The sequence below is a fragment of the Macaca fascicularis genome, chromosome 20 (genome assembly GCF_037993035.2).
Source record: "Macaca fascicularis isolate 582-1 chromosome 20, T2T-MFA8v1.1".
Taxonomy (NCBI): Eukaryota; Metazoa; Chordata; class Mammalia; order Primates; family Cercopithecidae; genus Macaca; species Macaca fascicularis.
The window spans coordinates 2,538,684-2,560,610 of record NC_088394.1 but is presented as its reverse complement, the minus strand read 5'-3'; the positions used below and the strand labels follow the sequence as shown (position 1 = coordinate 2,560,610).

The 21,927-nt window shown below is 64.9% G+C and overlaps 4 protein-coding genes across 18 annotated transcripts; 2 read left to right on the top strand and 2 right to left on the bottom strand.

Annotated features, from left to right (window-relative positions):
• Window positions 1-1,023: 1,023 nt before the first annotated feature.
• IGFALS (insulin like growth factor binding protein acid labile subunit) lies at window positions 1,024-5,511 on the top strand. 3 transcript variants are annotated; one of them, XM_005590898.4, is made up of 2 exons: window positions 1,024-1,491; window positions 3,519-5,511. In XM_005590898.4, exons 1-2 carry the CDS (start codon window positions 1,395-1,397, stop codon window positions 5,318-5,320), a joined length of 1,899 nt encoding a protein of 632 aa, XP_005590955.2. In that variant the 5' UTR covers window positions 1,024-1,394; the 3' UTR covers window positions 5,321-5,511. The 3 variants fall into 3 exon arrangements, with proteins under 3 accessions (XP_005590955.2, XP_005590956.1, XP_045238353.1); XM_005590899.4 differs by lacking the exon at window positions 1,024-1,491 and adding an exon at window positions 2,208-2,296; XM_045382418.2 differs by lacking the exon at window positions 1,024-1,491 and adding an exon at window positions 2,208-3,001.
• Window positions 5,512-6,731: 1,220 nt separating this feature from the next.
• Window positions 6,732-12,231, bottom strand: NUBP2 (NUBP iron-sulfur cluster assembly factor 2, cytosolic). 5 transcript variants are annotated; one of them, XM_065537699.2, is made up of 7 exons: window positions 11,962-12,231; window positions 9,256-9,374; window positions 8,956-9,154; window positions 8,061-8,215; window positions 7,831-7,941; window positions 7,653-7,722; window positions 6,732-7,373 (listed from the first exon to the last, which is right to left on the bottom strand). In XM_065537699.2, the coding sequence occupies exons 3-7, from the start codon at window positions 9,107-9,109 to the stop codon at window positions 7,228-7,230; spliced, it is 636 nt and encodes a 211-aa protein (XP_065393771.1). In that variant the 5' UTR covers window positions 9,110-9,154; window positions 9,256-9,374; window positions 11,962-12,231; the 3' UTR covers window positions 6,732-7,227. The 5 variants fall into 5 exon arrangements, with proteins under 5 accessions (XP_065393771.1, XP_005590948.3, XP_045238347.2 ...); XM_005590891.5 differs by having other exon boundaries at window positions 12,163-12,231; XM_045382412.3 differs by lacking the exon at window positions 8,956-9,154.
• Window positions 12,232-12,661: 430 nt separating this feature from the next.
• Window positions 12,662-18,408, top strand: SPSB3 (splA/ryanodine receptor domain and SOCS box containing 3). 5 transcript variants are annotated; one of them, XM_005590892.5, is made up of 7 exons: window positions 12,662-12,703; window positions 13,705-13,842; window positions 16,538-16,715; window positions 16,828-17,015; window positions 17,098-17,200; window positions 17,274-17,399; window positions 17,705-18,408. In XM_005590892.5, the coding sequence occupies exons 2-7, from the start codon at window positions 13,717-13,719 to the stop codon at window positions 18,049-18,051; spliced, it is 1,068 nt and encodes a 355-aa protein (XP_005590949.1). In that variant the 5' UTR covers window positions 12,662-12,703; window positions 13,705-13,716; the 3' UTR covers window positions 18,052-18,408. The 5 variants fall into 5 exon arrangements, with proteins under 5 accessions (XP_005590949.1, XP_005590950.1, XP_015297794.1 ...); XM_005590893.5 differs by having other exon boundaries at window positions 12,662-13,099; XM_015442308.4 differs by having other exon boundaries at window positions 12,662-13,396.
• EME2 (essential meiotic structure-specific endonuclease subunit 2) lies at window positions 13,498-21,884 on the bottom strand. Of its 5 annotated transcripts, XM_074028531.1 has the most exons (9): window positions 21,617-21,884; window positions 21,250-21,386; window positions 20,784-20,876; window positions 20,224-20,372; window positions 20,007-20,098; window positions 19,733-19,826; window positions 19,459-19,574; window positions 19,138-19,327; window positions 13,498-19,056 (listed from the first exon to the last, which is right to left on the bottom strand). In XM_074028531.1, exons 4-9 carry the CDS (start codon window positions 20,335-20,337, stop codon window positions 18,886-18,888), a joined length of 777 nt encoding a protein of 258 aa, XP_073884632.1. In that variant the 5' UTR covers window positions 20,338-20,372; window positions 20,784-20,876; window positions 21,250-21,386; window positions 21,617-21,884; the 3' UTR covers window positions 13,498-18,885. The 5 variants fall into 5 exon arrangements, with proteins under 5 accessions (XP_073884632.1, XP_073884631.1, XP_005590952.3 ...); XM_074028530.1 differs by having other exon boundaries at window positions 19,733-20,098; XM_005590895.5 differs by lacking the exon at window positions 20,224-20,372.
• Between the last annotated feature and the right edge of the window lie 43 nt (window positions 21,885-21,927).

Genomic DNA, 21,927 nt, shown 5'->3' with positions numbered 1-21,927 from the left:
GAGGCAGAAGAATTGCCTGAACCCAGGAGGCGGAGGTTGCAGTGAGCCGAGATGGCGCCATTGCACTCCAGCCTGGGCAACAAGAACGAAACTCCATCTCAAAAACAAACAAACCAAAAACTCAGAATCCTAGTGAGAGGATGGAAAGGCCACACAGTGTGACAGAGACCACCGGCCACACCCCTGACAGGTGTGCGTGCAGAAAGCTTTTGGTCTTCCTTGTGTCTTGCAAATCAGAAATCAGCCAGCTAACTAGAAAATTGACAAGATACGGCAACCAGCGGTGGCCGAGGCCGGATGACCCTGCGGCCGTGTGCTAGAGAAGATGCTGGGTCTCCACGGTGGCGGCCACCATCCGCTTGCCAACGGCCTGACTGTGGACAGGTGTGCGCCCTCAGGATGCGGAGCCATAGGACTCGCTGGCACTGCTGGAAACAGTGAGGGACAGGGACAGATGCATTCCAAGATCTGACCTAGACATGGCGTCACCTCCCTCCGGTCCTGTCCTACAGAAAGCCAGGCTCTGCGCAGCCTGAAGACGGGAGCCTGGGAGGCCACCGGCCTTGAGCCAGAACAGGCCACAGGGGCAGTGGGGCCATCGGGGGTGGTGGCAGTGATGGGGGCCTCTGGAACTCAGTGGGCTGAATGTGTGTGTAGGCCTCGGTGTTACCACAGGAATCAAGAGGCCTGGAGCCCCCTTACCAGCTGCCGCAACCCGGGTGAGGCTCTGCCTGCCCACGACGCTCGGCCTCTCCCAAAGGAGGAGAACAGGGACAGACTCTCCCTTCCCACCTGGAGTGTGCAGGGCTCCCAGGTGTGGTGCGTGGCCTGACACAGGCCAGGGGCCCCCACACGGGGACGTCTCCTGAGAAGAGGCCGCCCAGGTCCACTGGCCCCAGGCCCCTGCTGAGTCCGCGTTTTCTGCTGAGTAAACGGATTGTGGGTTTTTCTGGGTGTGGACTTTCTCCCCGTGGATCTATAATTTCTCAGAAGAGGAGCCGAGACGCCACCTGGAAAATGATCAATTTTTGATAAAGAGAAGACGATGACAGTGGGCCGGCGGCTTCCCACAGCTCTGCACGGGGCGCGCCAGGTGAGGCTGGAGCCGCGGACGGGGTAGGGCCTGGAGAGCTGCGGTCTCCTCCAGCCCCGGCTCTGCCTCCACCTGCGCCCCTCCCGGCCGCTTCCCTGAACGCTTTCCCACTGCCGAGGGACTGATGGGCAGGCCCCGCTGACAGCCAGAGGAGGGGCCAGCAGGGACCTGGAGAGGAGGGGCTGCAGCGGCTCAGGCCCTGGTGGAGACAGCGACTGACTGGGAAGTGGTCTGAGCAGGTGGAGGGGAGCGAGGGGCCGCGGGAGGCAGGTGGAGACGGAGCCCAGGGGTGGCCTCGGACATGGCTGGGCACACATTCCCGTGGCCTCTCTGCACAGGAGCGGTGACTGTGGGGCGGCCAGGCCCTCACCAGAGCCTTGGGGCACAGCAAGGGGCAGGTGAGGCTTGTCTGGGGCATAAGACCCGGCTCCCATGGCCAGGCCACCCCCACACTTTCCCCGAGGATGGTGCAGGGCAAAAGCAAACAGGCGCCTGCAGCCCTGCCAGGCATTCCTAGAAGAGGCTGGGGGCGGGGCAGTGGCCAGACACCAGCGCCCGTAAGGTCACGGGAGAGGTGGGGCGAGCTTGGGCCCTGGACAGCACCATGGGCCTGAAGAACAAATGGCAGCTCCCACCCAGGCTTTAGGGAACCCCCGGGAGGGCGGGTGGACGGCTGGGTGGGGCACGGGGAAGGGGAGGCAGCCCCTGAGTCCCACATGGGCTGGCTGCTCAGGCCAGGGGTGGGGTCAAGACCCCAGGAGCTGCCCGAGGGGCACCCTGCCCGCAACAGGAGCTGATAAAGTCCTGGACTCCCCAAACCTGCCTCAAGCCCCAGCCTCTCCCAGGTTGCTGCAAGAGGTCCCCACCCCAACCTCGCTGCCCAGCCCTCCCCCGTCAGCCCTGCATGGGGCCCGGGCACTGGCCATCCGCCCCCAGGACCACATCACAGCCCACCTCAGACCCCGACAGAAGCTCCCTCACCCCCTGCACTGTCTGCACCCCAGGGCTCCGGGCCGATACCGGCTGCCCGGCACGAGGGGGTTAACAGAGCCAGGGCCAGCTGGGTTGGGTCAGCCAGGTGACAGGCGCGGGCTGCCCCGCAGTGGGGAAATCCAGAGGGCAGGGGTGGCCGGCGCAGCAGACGTACCCTCCCTTGCTGCCTGCCTGCGGCCTGCCCTGCACGCAGGATGGCCCTGAGGAAAGGTGAGGCCCCCAAGCGCCCCGCCACCTGCTCTGGGGGTGGCCAGTCTGTGACCCTGAGCCCACTGGGGAGAGGCTAGGGGTGACCCCCAGGAAGTCCCCCCGCCAGGGACTGGGGAGCCCATAGTCGGAAATGCATCTGCTGGGGTTGGCAGGGAGATGCAGCTGTGCCTGGCACCAGAGGGTCTGTGTCCTGTCCTTCACCCTAAGGGCACTGGCGGCAGTGCAGGGGAGGAGAACCAGGCACAGGCCGGAGCCTTCAGCCCCCAAAACAGCGGGCACAGCAACGGGAGGTGCCCCTCACAGCCTGCGTCGTGGGCCCAGCCCAGGCAGGAGATGTTGGCTCACACCCCACTGTCTCTATGGGGTGACCCCTTGTGGCTTTGGCCACCCCCAAGCTTGAGCTGAGCTCAGAGCTGGCTCAGGCCACCCCCAACCCATCACGGCAGAAGGGCGGTCGGGGGACCCCACCTCGCTGTCCCTGCCACCGTCCCAGTGATTCCATACCCTCTGAGGATGCGGGGGTTGTACAGGGGAGGTTTTGGTCATCACTGCTTGGGAGGCTGCTGGCCGGGTCTGTGAGGCCTGTGGCCCCTTGTCCTGAAAGGCAATGTGAGCCTCGGTGACCGACGGTGCGGGGTTCCTACCTGTCCCCCAACAGCGGTGCCCCGGTCCCCCCCACAGCACTCAAGACCTGGATGCAGGCAGGTGAGACCCCGCTGAGGGGACCTAACTGGGGCAGGAGGTGCCCAGCTCCCTGTCCAGCCTCTGAGGGCAGTGAGCGAGTGCCCACCCAGACCTACTCCAGAATGTTCGGAAAATGGCCGGACCTTGGCCAATGGCTCAGTTCCCTTCCCTTCCTCTAGGCCAACGTGGCATCCTGGCCTGGCTCAAGTGCCTGCCTTGGGGGAGCGGCTGCCACATGCCAGACAGCCCGAGACCCAGCCTGGCCGAGCCCACGTGGCCTGCGCAGAGCTAGAGAGCCAGCCCTCAGCGTCTGTGCAGCGGGGCGGGGCGGGGTGGCCACTCCTCCGTCCCATGGGGTGGGGAGCGCAGCGTCAGCTTTTGGGCCGGAGAACCTGTGGGGCTCACCAGCTTCTTCGCATCTCAGCGGATGACCTCGAGCCTCAGTTCACACCTGAGCACTGCTTCCGGCTGTGCTGGTATCAGGCTCACTCGGGCAGAGCCCTCCTCGGGCCGCCTCCCCAAGCCTCTCCCCCCGCAGGAGGCCTGGCCTTGGCGCTGCTGCTGCTGTCCTGGGTGGCACTCGGCCCCCGCAGCCTGGAGGGAGCAGAGCCCGGAACGCCGGGGGAAGCTGAGGGCCCAGCGTGCCCGGCCACCTGTGCCTGCAGCTACGATGAGGAGGCGAATGAGCTCAGCGTCTTCTGCAGCTCCAGGAACCTCACGCGCCTGCCTGACGGGATCCCGGGCGGCACCCAAGCCCTGTGGTTGGACAGCAACAACCTCTCGTCCATCCCCCCGGCGGCTTTCCGGAACCTCTCCAGCCTGGCCTTCCTCAACTTGCAGGGCGGCCAGCTGGGCAGCCTGGAGCCGCAGGCACTGCTGGGCCTGGAGAACCTGTGCCACCTGCACTTGGAGCGGAACCAGCTGCGCAGCCTGGCGGTCGGCACCTTTGCGCACACACCTGCGCTGGCCTCGCTGGGCCTCAGCAACAACCGCCTGAGCAGGCTGGAGGACGGGCTCTTTGAGGGCCTCGGCAACCTCTGGGACCTCAACCTTGGCTGGAATAGCCTGGCCGTGCTCCCCGATGCGGCGTTCCGTGGTCTGGGCGGCCTGCGTGAGCTGGTGCTGGCGGGCAACAGGCTTGCCTACCTGCAGCCCGCACTCTTCAGCGGCCTGGCCGAGCTCCGGGAGCTGGACCTGAGCAGGAACGCGCTGCGGGCCATCAAGGCCAACGTGTTCGCGCAGCTGCCCCGGCTCCAGAAGCTCTACCTGGACCGCAACCTCATCGCTGCCGTGGCCCCGGGCGCCTTCCTGGGCCTGAAGGCACTGCGATGGCTGGACCTGTCCCACAACCGCGTGGCTGGCCTCCTGGAGGACACGTTCCCCGGCCTGCTGGGCCTGCGCGTGCTGCGGCTGTCCCACAACGCCATCGCCAGCCTGCGGCCCCGCACCTTCGAGGACCTGCACTTTCTGGAGGAGCTGCAGCTGGGCCACAACCGCATCCGGCAGCTGGCCGAGCGCAGCTTTGAGGGCCTGGGGCAACTCGAGGTGCTCACGCTGGACCACAACCAGCTCCAGGAGGTCAAGGTGGGCGCCTTCCTCGGCCTCACCAACGTGGCGGTCATGAACCTCTCTGGGAACTGTCTCCGGAACCTTCCGGAGCAGGTGTTCCGGGGCCTGGGCAAGCTGCACAGCCTGCACCTGGAGGGCAGCTGCCTGGGCCGCATCCGCCCACACACTTTCGCCGGCCTCTCAGGGCTCCGCCGCCTCTTCCTCAAGGACAACGGCCTCGTGGGCATTGAGGAGCAGAGCCTGTGGGGGCTGGCGGAGCTGCTGGAGCTCGACCTGACCTCCAACCAGCTCACGCACCTGCCCCACCAGCTCTTCCAGGGCCTGGGCAAGCTGGAGTACCTGCTGCTCTCCCACAACCGCCTGGCGGAGCTGCCGGCGGATGCCCTGGGCCCCCTGCAGCGGGCCTTCTGGCTGGACGTCTCGCACAACCGCCTGGAGGCGTTGCCCGGCAGCCTCTTGGCACCGCTGGGGCGGCTGCGTTACCTCAACCTCAGGAACAACTCACTGCGGACCTTCACGCCGCAGCCCCCTGGCCTGGAGCGCCTGTGGCTGGAGGGCAACCCCTGGGACTGCAGCTGCCCCCTCAAGGCGCTATGGGACTTTGCCCTGCAGAACCCCAGTGCCGTGCCCCGCTTCGTCCAGGCCATCTGTGAGGGGGACGACTGCCAACCCCCCGTGTACACCTACAACAACATCACCTGCACCAGCCCACCTGAGGTCGCGGGGCTCGACCTGCGGGACCTCGGCGAGGCCCACTTCGCTCCCTGCTGACCAGGGCCCCGGACTCGGGCCCCCGCCTGGCTCACCCTGTGCTGGGGACAGGTCCTCAGTGTCCTCAGGGGCCTGGCAGGCATGCGGCCCCACGCCGTGCACTTGCTGAAAGACACAAGGGCCTGACTGGGGTGGAAGGCAGGGCGGCCCCCAGCTGTCATCAATTAAAGGCAAAGGCAATTGAATCTTAACAGGCACGGTGCGTGACTGCGAGCGTGAAGCCAGGGAAGGGGGCTGGGTGCACGGCGCACAGCTGTGGTCTCAGAGCTTTGGGAGGCCGAGGCGGGTGGATCGCTTGAGCACAGGAATTCAAGAGACCGGCCTGGGCAACACAAGAGAGACCCCATCTCTACAAATAAAAAATAAAAAAAATTAGCCGAGCATGGCAGCCCATGCCTGTGATCCTAGGGAGGTTGAGGCAGGAGGATCGCTGCAGCCCGGGAGGTAGAGGCTGCCGTGAGCCGAGATTGCACCACCACATTCCAGCCTGGGCGGCAGAGCGAGACCGTCTGAAAAGAAACCACCTGGCTCGGGGGCGGGGGGACGGCGTTGCCTAGGGCGCGCCTTGGTCTCCTCGCCTCTGTCCTGCCCGGCTCAGCCACGCCCAGGGCCCCCGTCCGGGTCCTGCCCTGCCACCGCCCTGGCCAACTGCCCCCCACCGGTGTGTCTTCCTGGTTCCTGCAGCTGCCCCTCGGGCTCCCTGCAGGACATCCCCCAGGAATGATGACACCAACTCAAATCCCCGGGAGCTCTGCATATCACCCCTCCTCTTCGAGGCATCGCCCTGAGGACCAGGCAGTGTCCCGAGGGGCGTGTTCCAGGCAGCCAGGGTGAGGCTGAGGTGGGGTGAGGAGTGAGCCCCAGGCAGGCCGTCAGTCTAGCGTGGGAAGCTGCACCCCCTGCAGATGCCCCCGGCGTCGGTCTTCTCTACCCCCTCAGGGCACTGGCATTGTTGGCCCAGGTGCGCCTGGCACCCTCCCACCCGCCCAGGGACTGCCCAGGTTGGTTCCCAACCCCCACCTCCAGGGTCCTCCTCTGCTGAAGGCCGAGCTCTTCCTTTGGGAAGAACAACGCGTTCTGCTTTCTGGAACGGCTCTCCTTCCGGGTCTCACTGGGAAGAGGTACAGGAGGCCCCTGGGATCGGAGCTCCCTTCTCAACCCGACTTCTGGTCTCAGTCCCAGGAGGGGTCCCGCAGTGTCCCAGGGAGGCCATTCTTCCATAGCAAAGCGCCCGGCTCTCAGATTTATCACAACATCTCCCCAGATCCCCACATTTGATGCGAACGCATCAGCACCTGGACCCAGGGGCTTGTTGACACCGAAGCTGACGAACCTGCCGGCCCAGGCCAGGCACTTACAGAGGCAGGTGCTATCTGACCCCGAAGGACAGAAGACTCTAGAAACGTCAAACTCGTCATCACAGCAGCGGACACGTTTAATGGTAGGCTCCTCTACAGTTACAAGACAGGCCTGAGGTCAGTTCGCCCCCTTAGGGAGCGCTCCCCCAGCTTCACGCAGATGACAGTGACCCCAGGGTGCTGGCGGCCCGGGGTCACCTGAGGACTGCGGAAGTCCTGTGCTCTGCCAATCATGTGGACACGCGGCTGCCAGGGGCACAGGTGGGAAACGTGGAAGGGAGGAGAGCCCAAGCCGCCCCCGTCTCACAGCTGCAGGGCACCCAGGCCACAGCACCAGGGCCCGAGCTGTCCTCTCAGCCACAGGCCAACCAGGCAGAGCTGCTGGTGCCTGATACATCCCTGGGGCAGCGCTGGTCAGCGAGCTGCTCTCCCGTTGGCGCCGCCTGGGCCTGCCCCTGCAGGGCCCGGGAACCGAGCCCGCTCTGTTTCTCCGAGAGGCTGGACCAGAGCCCTCGGTGGCTCTGGAAGGCAGCTTCGAGGCGGCCTCAGTCAGGGGAGGCATGTGGGCGTCGCGTCCAGAATCCTCCGTGCTATGGAGGTGAGTGCGGCGAAGGTGGGGCTCCCGGGGAACTCCCGGATGAAGTCGTGGCCCTCCTCCAGGCTCCTCGTGAGCTCGGGGTCCAGGGGCACAGACCCTGCAGGGCACAGTGGAGGCGGTGGCGCTGTGTCTGCACCTCCCGCTCCCAGCATGGGCTCAGCTGGCCAAAAGCGGACGCACCCGAACCACCCGTGCCCGTAGAGGGCCTTGAGGAGGGCGCGGGTGGATGAGCCACAGGTCGCAGTGGTGCGGCGTGAGAGGGAAACAGCTCCCATCCCCTCCTCTCCCTCGGGCCCCGGGGGCACGGAGGTCAAACCCACCCAGGGCAGAGACGGAATGGGAGGCCGGGACCCCAGCACCAGCTTGGAACACTTACCTAAGAAGGGCACCCCGGCGAGCCGGGCCAGCTCCTCCCCGCCGCCCCTGGAGAAGACGCTGGTGCACTCCTAGGAGATGGCAGTGAGCCCAGCACCACCCAAGGCCCCGCCTCGGCCTGCCTGCCACCCCCACCGGTCAGGCGCTGCCTCGGTCCCCCTGCAACCCCCGGGACTCACTGTGCAGTGTGGGCAGGTGAAGCCGCTCATGTTCTCCACGACCCCCATCACCCGCACGCCCGTCTTCCTGCAGAAGGTCAGCTCGCGCCTCACGTCCCCCACGGACACCGCCTGAGGGGCGGGAGCCAAGGCTGCGGTCTGCTGGGCTCGGCCAGGCGCACAGGCAGGGAGACCCGCCCAGCCCGCTGGGAAGTAGCCCACAGGGACTTGGGAAGGTGCCGCAGCGGTACCTGGGGTGTGGTGACCACGAGGGCCCCCAGGGGTTGGTAGGGGCGCAGGGCTTCTATGGTAGCCATGTGCTCATCGGAGGTCCCCGGGGGCGTGTCCACCACCAGGTAGTCCAGCTCCCCCCAGGCCACGTCGGACACAAACTGCTTTATCAGCGCTGCAAAGACGGCACAGACGGGGCGGTCAGGGCAGGGCAGGTCTGCACACATGGCCCTGTGCCACTAAGAACCAGCCAGGTCAGGCCGAGGAGCTGCAGTCCATCCCGTGTCACTTGCCACCAGCCTCCATCACAGGCTCTCGGGAGGCCCTGGAGCGACGCAGGAGCCGGCCAGGCCCTGACCAGGAGGGCAAAGATGGGGCCAGGGCCGTCTACAGCGTCCCTTTCTCCAGCATCCAGCCCCAGCCCACAAAGCCCCCCTCCGACTCCCCACGGCCCCAAATGAGAACACGGGGCCAGGACCCTCCAGGGGTCTGTCGCCACACATGGGAGCACCCAGATTCTCCGTGGTGGACGCCCCCTGGTGCACCCAGATTCTGTGCCTCACTCCCACCAGCCTCTCCCTGCCTTTGGGGGCGTCTAATGCCACCTGCTCCAGAGGCACCAGAACCCCCTCAGCTCTGCCCGACGACCTGCCCCACGGGGGCCCCAGGTCCCCGCATGCCGTGGCCAGGGTCTCAGCAGACCCCGCTCCCTCTGACCGGGAATGGGGGTCAGCTGTGTGGCAGCACAGACCCAACTCGAGACACCCCCAGCCAGAGCCCTGGGCCTGGTCGCGGGTGTCCTGTGCAGGTCCCAGGCACAGGCCTGGCTGCTGGAGGGGGGCATTTCCACGGGAGAGGCCGGCACCGACGCTAACACCTTCGATCAGGACAGCGGACAGGCCGCCCGGCCGTTACCATTCTTCTTGGGGCCTCTCCACACCACGGCCTCGTCCGGCTTCTCCAGCAGGAAGCCCACGGACATGAGCGAGATGCTCTGCTCCCGGTCCAGGAAGACGGGTGCCCAGCCGCGGTCACACTGGTGCACGGCCCTGCCCTGCGCCCCAAACATGCGCGGGATGCTGGGGCCACACAGGTCCACGTCCAGGATCCCCACCTGCAAGGAGGGGCATAGCCTAGGCCAGGGGCACCGCCAGGCCTCTGCCGGGATGCAGGTGGCTGCCTGGGGCTCCGCCCAGTGAGGGGCAGGGCGCTCACCTTCTTGCCTGCATGGCGCAGGGCCAGGGCCAGTTCCGTGGAGATGGTGCTTTTCCCAACGCCCCCTTTTCCTGAGAGGACCAGGATGATGTGCCTGATGCCGGCCAGGTTTCCAGGCTCTGGTGAGAGACACGACAGAGAAGGTCAGGGCTCCTGGTGCCCACTGTGCCCACACACGGGGTCACCCACCACCTCCTGCACCCACATTCTGAGCGGGGCAGTGGTGAATCGCCAGATCCAGAGGCGGCCCCTGCCCGGCTTCGCCCTGATGGAAAGACCTCCAGGCAGGTCCCCTGCAGCCCCAGACCCGGGGGGTCCCTCTAAGACTACGGCACTCCCTGCACCCGCCTGAGGCTGTGCTGCTGACAGCGGAAACTGCCCAACTCTCCTCTCGGTGCGTGCGCTCCTTCATGCGCAGGCGTGTGCAAGCTCGCACACGTGAGTGTCACGATCATGAGACTGCCAGCCCCCTGCTAATTCTAACGGAAACCAAATGGACTCCACCCTTTCCCCAGTCCATGCACCCCGGGCTCGGCAGAGGCAGCAGAGGCTGCCCTGGGCCTCCAGTTCTCAGGAGGGATGCTGGCAGCTGAGGGCCCAGGGTGGCAACAACCACGCGTTGCACACCGGCGTCCCTGGCTCTCGGCTCCTGCAGTGTGCAGTAGGTGAGGGCAGCTGGCTGCTCCCCGCACAGCCCCAGCTCCTCTTCCTTCCAGGGTCCCGTCCTGTCCCTGCCACGCGGTGGCAGACACCTTGGCAAAACTCCTGCCCTCTCCCCCCAGCGCCCCCGCTGAGGTCACGCCCCTGGTCTCCAGCACGCTGCTCCATTGCTGACAGGTCCCTGGAGGGCGCACGTGAGGGCTCCACACACGACGCGGAGAAACCACCCCGAACTGATCCGCCTCTCAAGGGCAGGTTCAAAGGCCCCCCAAGCCCAAAGCCTCCCGGGAGAACCTGGCACGCAGGCAGGTCCTCGGACCTACAGAGGCTGCCTGAGGTCTCCCCCCGGGGACACAGAAAAGCCAGCCCCAGCCCCACACTCCTGCAAACACAAAGCCCCGAGAGCACAGCCTCGCGGTCACCCCTGAGACAGTCACCCCTGACTTAAATCCCTGCAACACCAAGGGGTGCTGGAAGTGACCTGCGCAGAGAGGGGTGGGCACTTATGTCAGGTCTGGGTCCTGACCGCCACACTGCCATCGGTGCTGGCGCCAGCGGCAGGGTTAACCCCCAGGGGCTTTCCTTGTTGGCAGAGATGGGAACTGTGCTTGTCTGGTGGGTTGGGCTGAGCACCATGGTAAACGCAGGGACTAGTGTTAGGGAACCAGGACAACAACCCTGAAGGTTCCCCCAAGAACGTTTCACTTCTCAGCAAACTGAGGCAGCTCCTAAGCCCGTTCTCAGCAAAGCACAGTTAGCATAAGCCTGCCGGGAGGCGCGGCTGTGCTGGAAGCACAGGACGGAGGCTGAGCGCCATCTCCTTGCCCAATCTAGGGCTTCTGAATTTTTATGTGCATATTTTCCCCATTTAAAGAAAGCTTGGGGCCGGGCGCGGTGGCTCACGTCTGTAATCCCAGCACTTTGGGATGCATCACTTTCGTGATGCAGGGGGATCACGAGGTCAGGAAATTGAGACCATCCTGGCCAACATGGCGAAACCCTGTCTCTACTAAAAATACAAAAAAATTAGACAGGCAGGGTGGTGCGTACCTATTATCCCAGCTATTTGGGAGGTTGAGGCAGAATTGCTTGAACCTGGGAGGTCGAGGTTGCAGTGAGCCGTCATCGAGATTGTGCCACTGCACTCCAGCCTGGGTAACAGAGAGAGTCTCCGTCTCCCCACAACAAAAAAAATAAAAGCTTGGACTAGGTGCAGTGGCTCACGCCTGTAATCCCAGCACTCTGAGAGGCCAAAGTGGAAGGATCACTTCAGCCCAGGAGTTCCAGACCACTCTCAACAACGCATTAAGACCCCATGTCTACACATTAAAAAATGAGCCAGGCAGGGTGGTGCATCCTGTGGTCCCAGGTACTCAGGAGGCTGAGGTGGGAGGGTCGCTTGAGCCCAGGAGGTCAAGGCTGCAGTGAGTTATGATCGCGCCACTGCACCCCAGCCTTAGCGATAGTAAGACCCTGTCTCAAAAAAGAAAAAAAAAAAAAAGCTTCCACCAATCTCAGTAATATCCTTACTTTGTAATAAATCCGTCCTGATAATAAGGACAGGCTTTTCCAGGCTTCTCCTCTGATATAAGACTCCAGCACTGGATTTCTAATGTGTCAGAGTTGTGCTACAAGACCGTTCTTTTGGGTACCGGACTCGAGGTCTCTTGGAAGAGAAATGCGGCTCCCACTACTCAGGAGGGCCCGCGGCGCTGACCTGGCGAACGCATCGTCCGCACGGGTGTGAATTCCGTCCCGCGCAACTTTCACTTTTCTGAACTTAGAGCGCCACTTCCACAAATAACTAAAAGCAGGGGACGCCGGCGTCCGTCTTACTTTCATGACTATGCGCGTGTGACCTATTTAAAGACACGGTCTCGCTCCTGCCTGGGCTGCGGTGCAGCTGCTACCGCGGCCGCGACCTCGCGACCTCCAGCGTACCGGGGCCCACAGGCGCCACTGCGCCCGCCTACAACGCGGTGCTCCACAAAGTTTCCTTTAAAACCTCCCCCAGCTCCACGACTCAGGCCCTCCGAGGTCACGGACCTTCCGCATCGAATCTGCGGCACGCGGAAAACGACCGTGTTTAGAAAACGCCCGCGCCGCGGCCTCTGGCCCGGCCCAGCCATGCCGGCCGGTGATGGTCGCACCGGAGGCGCGCGACGCAGCGAGGTCGCCCCGGGATAGGGCGCGGCGGGGCCCCAGGCAAGGCCCCGTCCCGGCTCCGCTCCCTGGCCCGCCACTCACCGGCCGCCGCCTCCATCCCGCCGCCGCCAGGAGCTCCCGTCTGCCCTGCGCTTCCGCCCGCCGGCCGTCAGCCTCCCAGATGGAGCGAAGGGCCTTCCAGCCAATGGGCAGTGCGTGCCCACCCCTGGCTCCTCTTGATAGGCCTAGTCCTGCTATCTCAGCCAATCAGATCGCAGGAGGAGCTCCCTCGCCGGTGCCGCAGATTCCGGCGCAGATGACGACGCGGGCACGGACCTACTTTCGTGTCAACGCGGCCTGCGCGACCGCCTCCCCCCCGGGTCCAATGGGCGCGCGGGCTTTGTCGCCCGTCGCTTGGGGACTGGCCAATAGGAACGTTGGATCACGATTGACAGTTCCCGAAACCTCTCGGCAATAGCTTTGTCTCCCGACTCCCGCCCCCCCGCTCGAAGCTCCGAGACAGGTGTGCCCGCCCCTCGCCGCCGGAGCCAATGGGTGCAGGGGGCGGGGATTGTTTACGTCTCGCGCCCGGGAGGAAAGTGGGTCAGGGCCGGGCCAGCGGAGCGCGCTGCGGGGGCTGCAGGTGAGCGGCGGGTCTCCTGGCCGCGGTCCCGGGCTCGGGGCGGGCGCGCTGACCTTGCGGGCGCGGCGGTAGCAGCGCGGCCAGGGCACCGCTTTTGTTCCTCTCCTGAGGGCCGCGCCCGAGAAAGGCTTCCCAGGCGCCGCCGACTCCGGAACCCGCGCGCCCGCGGGAGGGGACAGCCAGGCCGGGCGGCTCCGGCTGCACCCGCGCTCGCCTGGGGTTGGACAGGTTTCGGCGGTCCGGGCGCCGCGATCCTCCCCGGCCTCCCTGAAACCCCGCCCGGGGCCCAGCGGGCGTTGCCAGCCGCGAGCCCGGCGCAGGGGTCGGCCCTGGAAGGCGAGGCGGAACCCACGGGGAGCGGGGCGGGGACCCCGGAGCTGGCGAGGGAGGGGCCAGGTAGGTGGCCTGGGAAGCGCAGACCTGGCCCTCGCAGCCTTTTGCATTTTATGCCGGAACAGCGGCCAGCGCTGAGCAGGTTTTAAGATTTGTTTCACGAGGAGCCCTGGCGGTAGCGAGCTGAGCCGTGTGGCCCGGGAGATGGTGGCGGGAGGAGGATGCAGGCGGGTGCGGCGGTCGGGCCGGGCATGAGGGGAAGGTGTCAGGGAGGGGTGACCACCGTGCTTCTGGCATGAGGAACTGAGAGGCCGGAGATGCCATTTGTCAAACTGGACGACGGAGGAGGAGCGAGTGGAGGTTTGAAGTGCCTGCGGGACAGGCGGGCGGGGCGGCCAGGTTCGTGAGGTGGAGCAGGAGACTGGGCTGGGATTCGCATTCCGGAGGCATGGGTGTCTGGGTGGCGTTTCACAGGATGTATCTAGGTTTTATTGAGCTGCTCAGATCCTGGAGTGAGGTACGGGCTCCTGAAGCGTTCTGGAGCCCTGGCTGGGCACCGGCGCGGCCCCTGCAGTCCCCACTTTGAGTGGGTCCGTGGCCCAGCCTGGAAGCTCAGGGCTGGGAGCGCTGTGAGTCTTCCTTTGCCCACAGCCTGTGTTTTCTTCTAGATTCTTTCCACCATGGCCAGACGCCCCCGGAGCAGCAGGGCCTGGCACTTCGTCCTGAGTGCAGCCCGCCGAGACGCAGATGCCCGGGCTGTGGCTCTAGCAGGCTCCACTAACTGGGGCTACGACTCTGATGGGCAGGTAGGTCCCAGGGGGCCAGGCGGACATGGCTGGGCTAAGGTGTGGAGATGCCCTAGGCAGGCAGACAGGCATTACCTGAACAGGGAATCAATCGGAGGGGAAGATGCTTCTGAGGCCAGAGGACCAGGCCAACGCTGGGCCTGTCTGCTGGGTACACCACATTCTGTGAGACTCTTTAATTTGGCAAAGGACACACAAAGCCTCGGGTGACGGGACCTCAGAACACACTGCATTCTTCACTGTGCTTTCTCCTCTGAAATCCATGGTCTATGGCGAGGTTGGCAATTGTTTTTGGTTCATTCAACAGAAATCCTCCACTCTGGGGCTGGGCACTGTGGCTCACACCCATAAATCCTAGCACTTTGGGAGGCTGAAGCTGGAGAATCACTTGAGCCCAGGAATTTGAGACCTGCCTGGGCAACATGGTGAAACTGTCTGTACAAAAAATTTAAAAATTTGCCAGGCGTGGTGGCACGTGCCAAAATCCCAAACTACTCAGGAAGCTGAGGTGGGAGGATTGCTTGAGCCAGGGAGGTCAAGGCCGTAGTGAGCTGTGATCACACCACTGCATTGCAGCCTGGGTGACACAGCTAGACCCTGACTCGAAAACAAAACAAAACAAAAAAATTCTTTGGTTTACCCAGTCCACTTCTGGAGGTGGCCGTCGTTAACTTGCTACGTGTCCTATCGGACGCTTCTGCCAGTGCAAACACATGCTCTTTGTTCACATACATGTGTGTTAAACCAAAACAAAATCCTGGTACTTGAAGATAAAAATTTCTGCACCCGCTTAGGGAGGCCCAGGAACCTGAAGGTGTTCAGAACAGCCCAGATGATCTGATGTGCCTGTGGGCTTTGCAGGCAGATCTACCTGCATCCATGGCCCCTGACCCCCACTTTAGCAGACCCTGAGGGCAGCTGCCTGGCCTGATGGGGTACAGTGAGGCTGGGAGGGGTGGGGGTTCCTGTCGGGGGTGATTTCCCAGTTGGTTTCCTGATATCTCCCTTGGACCACAGTAGGAGCGTGGCTGTGCCTTCCTGCCCCACTTCTAGCTGCCACAGGTCATGTGCCCTGCAGCAGTCTGTCCTGGCCTCGCAGGGTCATGGCTGTGGGATGCGGGCGTGTCCACAGGCCAGTGTCTGACACACGCATGCTGCTTGTCCTCTGTCACCATGGGCCGTGTCCTTCCGGGGCTGCTGCTTGTGTGACCTGCTGCTGCTCTCTGCTGTCACAGCTCCCCTGCGCAGTTGTTCAGACTCAGCCAGGCATCCTGGGAGGGGCTGGGCTCCCCTCCGAGTGAGGACTCCCTGAGCCCGGTGGGCCCACTAGGCCTTGGGGGCAAATTGGGAAGCAGGTCTTCCCCACTGGGTGGGGGCTGTCCTGGGGTCTCCTGGAGCTCCCTGCTCCAGCCAGGGAGAGGCGCTGACCTGCCTTCCCGCCCGCCTCCAGCTCCTGCAGGCCACATGGCCTGAGCCTCACAGGCTCGTGGCTGTGGCATGCAGGCGTGCCTACGGGCCGGGCAGTGTCCGACACACAGGGGCTGCTTGTCCTGTCACCAAATGGGCCTGCAGTCCGTTGTGGGCAGGAGGTAGGCAGTGGCGTTCCGTCTGTCTCCTTCTCCAGGGAGCCCAGCCCTGGACCTGCTGCACAAGTGCTCAGTTCTGTGCCCTGGCTTCTGACTCAGTGGGTCTACCCTGGCTTTGGGGACCCCCACTTCTAGGCAGTGCGGTAGAGTCCTCTGGGCCTGCCTTGTCTGTTGGGTGGGGCCGTCCCCTCCAGAGACGACAGTGTCCTGCCCTGAAGGTGGCTTTGGATAGGTCCACGTTCACCTGGAAGCTGGTGGCGCCCATGTCATGGTCACCTGTGGTTTCTCCTGGACCAGCCCCCAACCTGTACCCTCACTGTCCCAAGGCTTCTGCCACAGGGCCCCCCTGGTCACTTAGCACTCTCCCTGCTGACCCTCTGGTCCATTCAGGCCCTGGGTTGCACCCACAAAGCCTGTGACAGGGAGGAGGCTGGGAGGGGCCCCGCCTCCCACAAGGAGCTCACATTTCAGTGGGAGGAGGCCAAGAATCAGGACCAAGGAGAACTTCAGTGAAGCAAAAGAAGAAAAACAGAACAGGGATGAAGGGGCTGGAGAAGCCTCAGGTGACCGCTGAAGCTGGCACCAGGAGGGGTGGGGCCTGTAGTGGGCACTGGGCAATGGGACCCTGTGGTGAGGCAGGGTCTGCTCAGGTAACAGGAAGGTCATTGGGCCACAGTGTGGTGGGGCTGCCCTGAGGCCAGGTGGTTGCAGCTGGGCCTGGTGCGGGGGTGGTGGCCTTGCCTGGGGCCCCTGCAGGGCTGGCGGAGCAGGGAAGGTGTCCACACCGTCTCAGCTCTGGGCAGGTAGGGCAGGCCAGGGCTCATCCACCATCTAGAAACCACTGGGAGGCCAGGCGGCCTTGGCTGTCGCTCAGTGGCTGGGCCTCCAGGGCCTCCTGGTCGTGCAGAATGGGGCAGAGCTGGAGCCTGTTGGGAAGGAGCCTGGGCCGTGCACTCGGGGTCCTGTGAAGTCCCTGGAGGCCTGGACCCCCATCCTTCCCTGGGTGGCTCAGGGAAGGGGAGGAAGAGACTCAGGCTGGGCTGGCAGAGGGCAGGGGTGAGAGGACAGGAGCGGGCGACAGGCAGGAACAGCTGGTCCTTCTCTCCCAGCACAGCGACTCGGACTCCGACCCCGAGTACTCTGCGCTGCCGCCATCCATCCCCAGTGCGGTGCCTGTGACCGGCGAGTCCTTCTGTGACTGTGCCGGGCAGAGCGAGGCCTCCTTCTGTAGCAACCTGCACTCGGCCCACCGGGGCAAGGACTGTCGATGCGGAGAGGAAGACGAGTGTGAGATGGGGTCCGGCCCCTGCTGGGATTGCACTGCGGGCGGGCCTAGGGGTGGGCAGGGCAGAGCCCCATGGAGCTCTCAGGGCTGCCCCAGCTTGGGCCTCTCTTACAGATTTCGACTGGGTCTGGGATGACTTGAATAAGTCGTCAGCCACCTTGCTGAGCTGTGACAACCGCAAGGTCAGCTTCCACATGGAGTACAGCTGTGGCACAGCGGCCATCCGGGGCACCAAGGAGCTGGGGGAGGGCCAGCACTTCTGGGAGATCAAGATGACCTCGCCCGTCTACGGCACCGACATGGTAAGTTGCTCTGGTCCGGGGTGCTTCTGGGGGGCCTGGCCCCAGTGGCCCAGAGTGGCCTCTGCCCGTCCCCTGTTCCTAGATGGTAGGCATCGGGACATCGGATGTGGACCTGGACAAATACCGCCACACGTTCTGCAGCCTGCTGGGCAGGGATGAGGACAGCTGGGGCCTCTCCTACACGGGTGCGTGAGGCCCAGGGTGGGGCGGGGCCGAGCCTGGAGCTCCTGGGCTCACCCCAACCCTGGCTGCCCCCAGGCCTCCTCCACCACAAGGGAGACAAGACCAGCTTCTCGTCGCGGTTCGGCCAGGGCTCCATCATCGGTGTGCACCTGGACACCTGGCACGGCACGCTCACCTTCTTCAAGAACAGGAAGTGCATAGGTGAGGCCGCCACAGGACTTGAGCTCCTCTCAGCTGTCACCCTGAGGGAGGTGGCCACCCCACCCCAGCCCAGCGGACACTGAGGTTTCCTGAAAGGGTTCCTCCCAGAAGCCTGAGGCCCCAGGGTCCCAGGGGCTGGGACAGCGAGGCCAGGCTGGAGTGGCAGGGCCAGCACTTGCACCCTCTGCCTTGCCTCAGCTGTGTCAGCTGCCCACCTAGGTGACTGTAGCATGTGGTCTGAGGGGCTGTGCTCGGTAGCTGTCCCCTTCCCTGCCCGGGGTTCAGGCTAGGCTCCTCCCTTCCAGGCGTGGCAGCCACCAAGCTGCAGAACAAGAGGTTCTACCCGATGGTGTGCTCCACGGCAGCCCGAAGCAGCATGAAGGTTACCCGTTCCTGCGCCAGCGCCACGTCCCTCCAGTACCTCTGCTGCCACCGCCTGCGCCAGCTGCGGCCAGACTCGGGGGACACGCTGGAGGGCCTGCCCCTGCCGCCAGGCCTCAAGCAGGTGCTACACAACAAGCTGGGCTGGGTCCTGAGCATGAGTTGCAGCCGACGCAAGGCCCCAGTGTCTGATCCCCAGGCAGCGACCTCGGCCCACCCCAGCAGTCGAGAGCCCCGGCCCTGCCAGAGGAAGCGCTGCCGCCGGACCTAACTTCCCAGTGGAAACTGTCTTCTTGGGCTGGGACGGCCGTTTCCTGTCCCTTCCTTCCAGCTACACTCCAGGGCGGAGTTGGATGAGGCCCGTCCGGAGGGAGCTATCTCTTGCCTCCTGAGGCTGGGACAGTCCTTTCTGTGGAGGCTCTAGGGACCCTCTGCTGCTGTGCTGGGTGGGGAAGCAGCTGCCCTGAGCCCCAGGTCTTGTGGGAGGCTGTGAGGAGGGCCTGGCTGGAGCCCGCCGTTGCTCTTCCCACAGGGACTTGGATTTTCCTAACTTGCTCTGCATGCTGTCGGCGGCTGCCCCGCCGTCATAGACTTAAGTGACTGCAATAAATGTAGAGTTGATGTCTAACACCCACGTGGCGTGAGCTGAAACACATCCATGCAGAGACCAGGCTTGCGAGCATCCTGGGCCTTCTCCCAGGTTTCACTGCCCCCGACATCCTCAGGAGTCCCCTACTGCTGCTGGCTGAGGGTGCCACACCCCAAGCCTCCAGGTGGCAGTGGGGCCCTGGTGCTGCCTTCTGGCCCCTGCCAATGTGTGTGTGTGTGTGGGGGGGGGAGCACACAGCCCTGCTGCTGAGCTCCCCTGTGGCCCGTGTGTCCAGGACTCAGCACAGGAACCACCAGCCATCTGCCAGCCAGAAGCCCCTCTTCTCATCCCAACTACCTAAAACTTCCCCAGCAACCACCCACCCTCCCCGAGGTCAGACCTGCTCAGCCAGAGGCTGAGAACCCAACCCACGTATGGCTGGGGTCCTCCCCCACTGCGCCAGGGTATCTGGTCTGTCCCCAAGGCTGCATGCTGTCCTGGTGGTCCCATGTGTGGTCAGGAGCCCAGGTCCAGCAGGAGGTCGGGGTTGGCCGTGGTCAGGAAGAGGCAGATGCGGCGGGAGAGGTCAGGCCCCACCCTGCGGGGACGCCCGCCTTCACTGGGCAGCACGGGGAGGTCAGCCAGGAGGCCCATGCGCTCCTGCTCCGTGCTGCAGGCCTCGAGCGCCTAGGGGCAGGCGGAGGTATGAGAGGGTGCCTGGGGACTGGGCCTCTGCACCTGGAGGGGTTCGAGGAGGGAGGGGCCCACCTGCTGCAGAAGGCGAGGGGAGGGGAAGGCTGTGACCACCGCATCGGCCACGGCTGGGCTGACTCGACTAAACTGCCTGATCTGCCTCCGCCAGGCCCCCCGCAGCCCTGTGCCGTCTCTTGCCACCGGCTCGCCGGCTGCCCAGCGCCCTGCTGTGCAGAAGGAAAAGGCCTGGGATTCCCGGTACTGCCTGGGGACAGGGAAGGACAGGGAGAAGCCTTTTAGAACCTCAGCTGAGCAGCTCCCCATAGGCCGGGGAGGCACTGCCACCACCTTGAGGTGATCCTGCCCCCTGCCCCCTTCAGTCCAGGTGTCACGCACTTGAGGGGACACTGGGCGAGAGCCTTGGTGATGGCGCACACGTGCTGACTCAGCTCCTGCCACGAGGCCACCAGTAGCACGTCCAGGTTTGCCCAGAGCTGCAGGAGCACCAGGGCCTGGGGAGGAGGCAAGCTGGTGGGCACGAGCCAGAGGAAGGCTCCCTGGGACACAGCTGATAGCTGCGCCATGTGCCACGCTGGGAACCAAACCCAGCCAGCAGCCCAATCACCGGGACCCAGGCCACCTGACTCACCCAGCTCAGACAGGCCCTCACCTCTTCCACCTGCGGCCAGCCGATGGCCACCTCGGCACCGGCCACCTTCGGGCTTTCCGGCTGCTGTGTCCCCGGGGCAACGTGCTGGCGAGACCTGAACAGAGGTGACCATTCCTCCCTGTTCCCCATGGGGCCTGCCCTGCCCGAGCGTGGCCTCTGCCAGAGCCCACCAGGGGAAGTGGGATCAGCTATGCCACAGCAACCCCAGAAGTGTGCCCACCTCCCCTGAACCCCCATCCCAGCCACTCCTGCTGTGGGCATGAGTGAGTGGTACCACAGGTAGGCATCCAGCCCGATGACAGCCAGGTGGGACCGCGCGGTGGTCTCAGGGGAGATCCAGGGCACCCAGCGAGTCGGGCCAGAGATCTGAAGATGAGAACGTGTGGCACAGTTGTTCACAGGAGGCTGCGGCTCAGGGTCATGGGCCACCAGGCCACAGCTGGTTTGCAGAACAGCAACCCTGAGAAAGAGCCAGGGGTGCCCAGACGAGCCTGTTCTGTTACCCTTCGAGAAAACCAGCTCTGTGCCTCCCACGATGCCAAGGCGGCTAAGGAGACCCCTGGAGTGGCTGCCTGGGCACATCTCAGTTCCACTGAGCCCCTCATCCCGGTCCACCTCTGTATTCCAGCCTAGCTTTAACCTAGCACAAAGCAGGGCCTTGAGAGACTCATCCTTGGACACAGGGACCTGGCAAGGGTCTGGCCTAACCCCACGCTGCCTGGTGCAACAGCACCTGAGCACTGCTCCTTGCAGGCAGGGGCCGGGCTGTCCGCTGTCAGAGGACGAACACAGCCCGCCTGCAGCCTACTGCCCAGACCCCGGCCTCCTGGCACTTCTCAGGACCCTCTAGGAGCAGCTGTAGCCTCCACAGGAGGACCTTTCTCCATCTCACCCTAGAAACCTCTACGGTTTCGGATCAGAGAGGAATCCTGGCCTGCCCCATGCCCCCTCCAGCCCCGTCTACAAGGGCAGGGACCGGCAGCGCAGGCGCCTCCCGGCTGGGAACCCACCCGTCCTAACTGGAGACGGACTACTGCCACCACCCGAGCACCTGGGTCAGTGTGGCGACGCCCTGCAGAAACTCCTCGGGGTCCAGCAGCAGCAGGAATTCCTGTTCATCTGCAGTCCACACTTCAGAAGGCAGCTGTGGGGACATGGAGACGCGCTGCTGCCTGTCTCAACCCCGGGTGCCCCAGGGGCCCTGCCTGGGCAGTCTAGCAGCAACGCGGTCCGTGGCCCCAGCCAAGCCCAGGTCCTGACAGGACTGCTCTACAGAAGCCCAGGTCAGGTCTCTGGGGCCGGCAGGAATCCTGACCACAGCCTGACTCCGGCCGGAACCTTATCCAGCCAGCTCGGCTCTTTACCAGCAGAACGGCTTGGGCACCCCCACTTTCCGTTCTCCATCCGTGGTTTACCATCCGCGAGACGCGCACCGCCCAGGGACAGCTCCAGGACTGAAATCATGGAAGCAAAACAGCCAACTCGGGGCTGGCCCTCGGGAACCCGCGAGCACTCACGCTGCGGGGGCAGGGGTCGGGACTCGCTCGGGTCCACCGCAGGCTGCGGGCCGGGCGCTGGGGCTCGATGCGGCACTCGCAGCCCAGGGCCTCCAGGGCCTCCATCAGGACGTCGGCACCAGCGTCTTCCAGGATGGCTGGGACCAGGGGAGAGGAGCGCGGTCACTGCTTCCCTCCACCCTCGCGAGCGCCCTACCTGGGCGGGGGCGCGGACCCGGCAGCTTGCATTCGGCACAAACCCCCGACTGGGAAGCGCGCCCGGCCCCAGGACCCTCGGCGCGCGCGCCCCGCCCCGTCGGACGGAGGGCGCCGCCTGGCGGAGAAAGGCCTTTCCTGCCCCGAGCGTCGCCCGTGCCCTCCGCCGCACCTGGGTCCACGCACACCGCCAGGCGCTTCAGGACCTGCTCCGGCCGTAGCAGCCGCAACTCCTCGGCAGCCGCCCTGCGCTCCCCTGCTGGGTCCCGGGCTCTCGGGGCGGCCTCCGAGCCGGAGGGGCCCTCAGCGTCGGAGTCTGAGATCTCCCAGGTTGGAGGTCGCCGCTGACCGCTCCCGCCCCGTCCCCGGCCGCCGCCCTGGCGAGAGACCCCCGCCCTCCCGGGTCCAACCCGCGCCATGGCCGGACCGACTTCTTTTTCGCTTCCGGCCGCGCCCGAACACTTTAGCCTGGGACACCGGCCT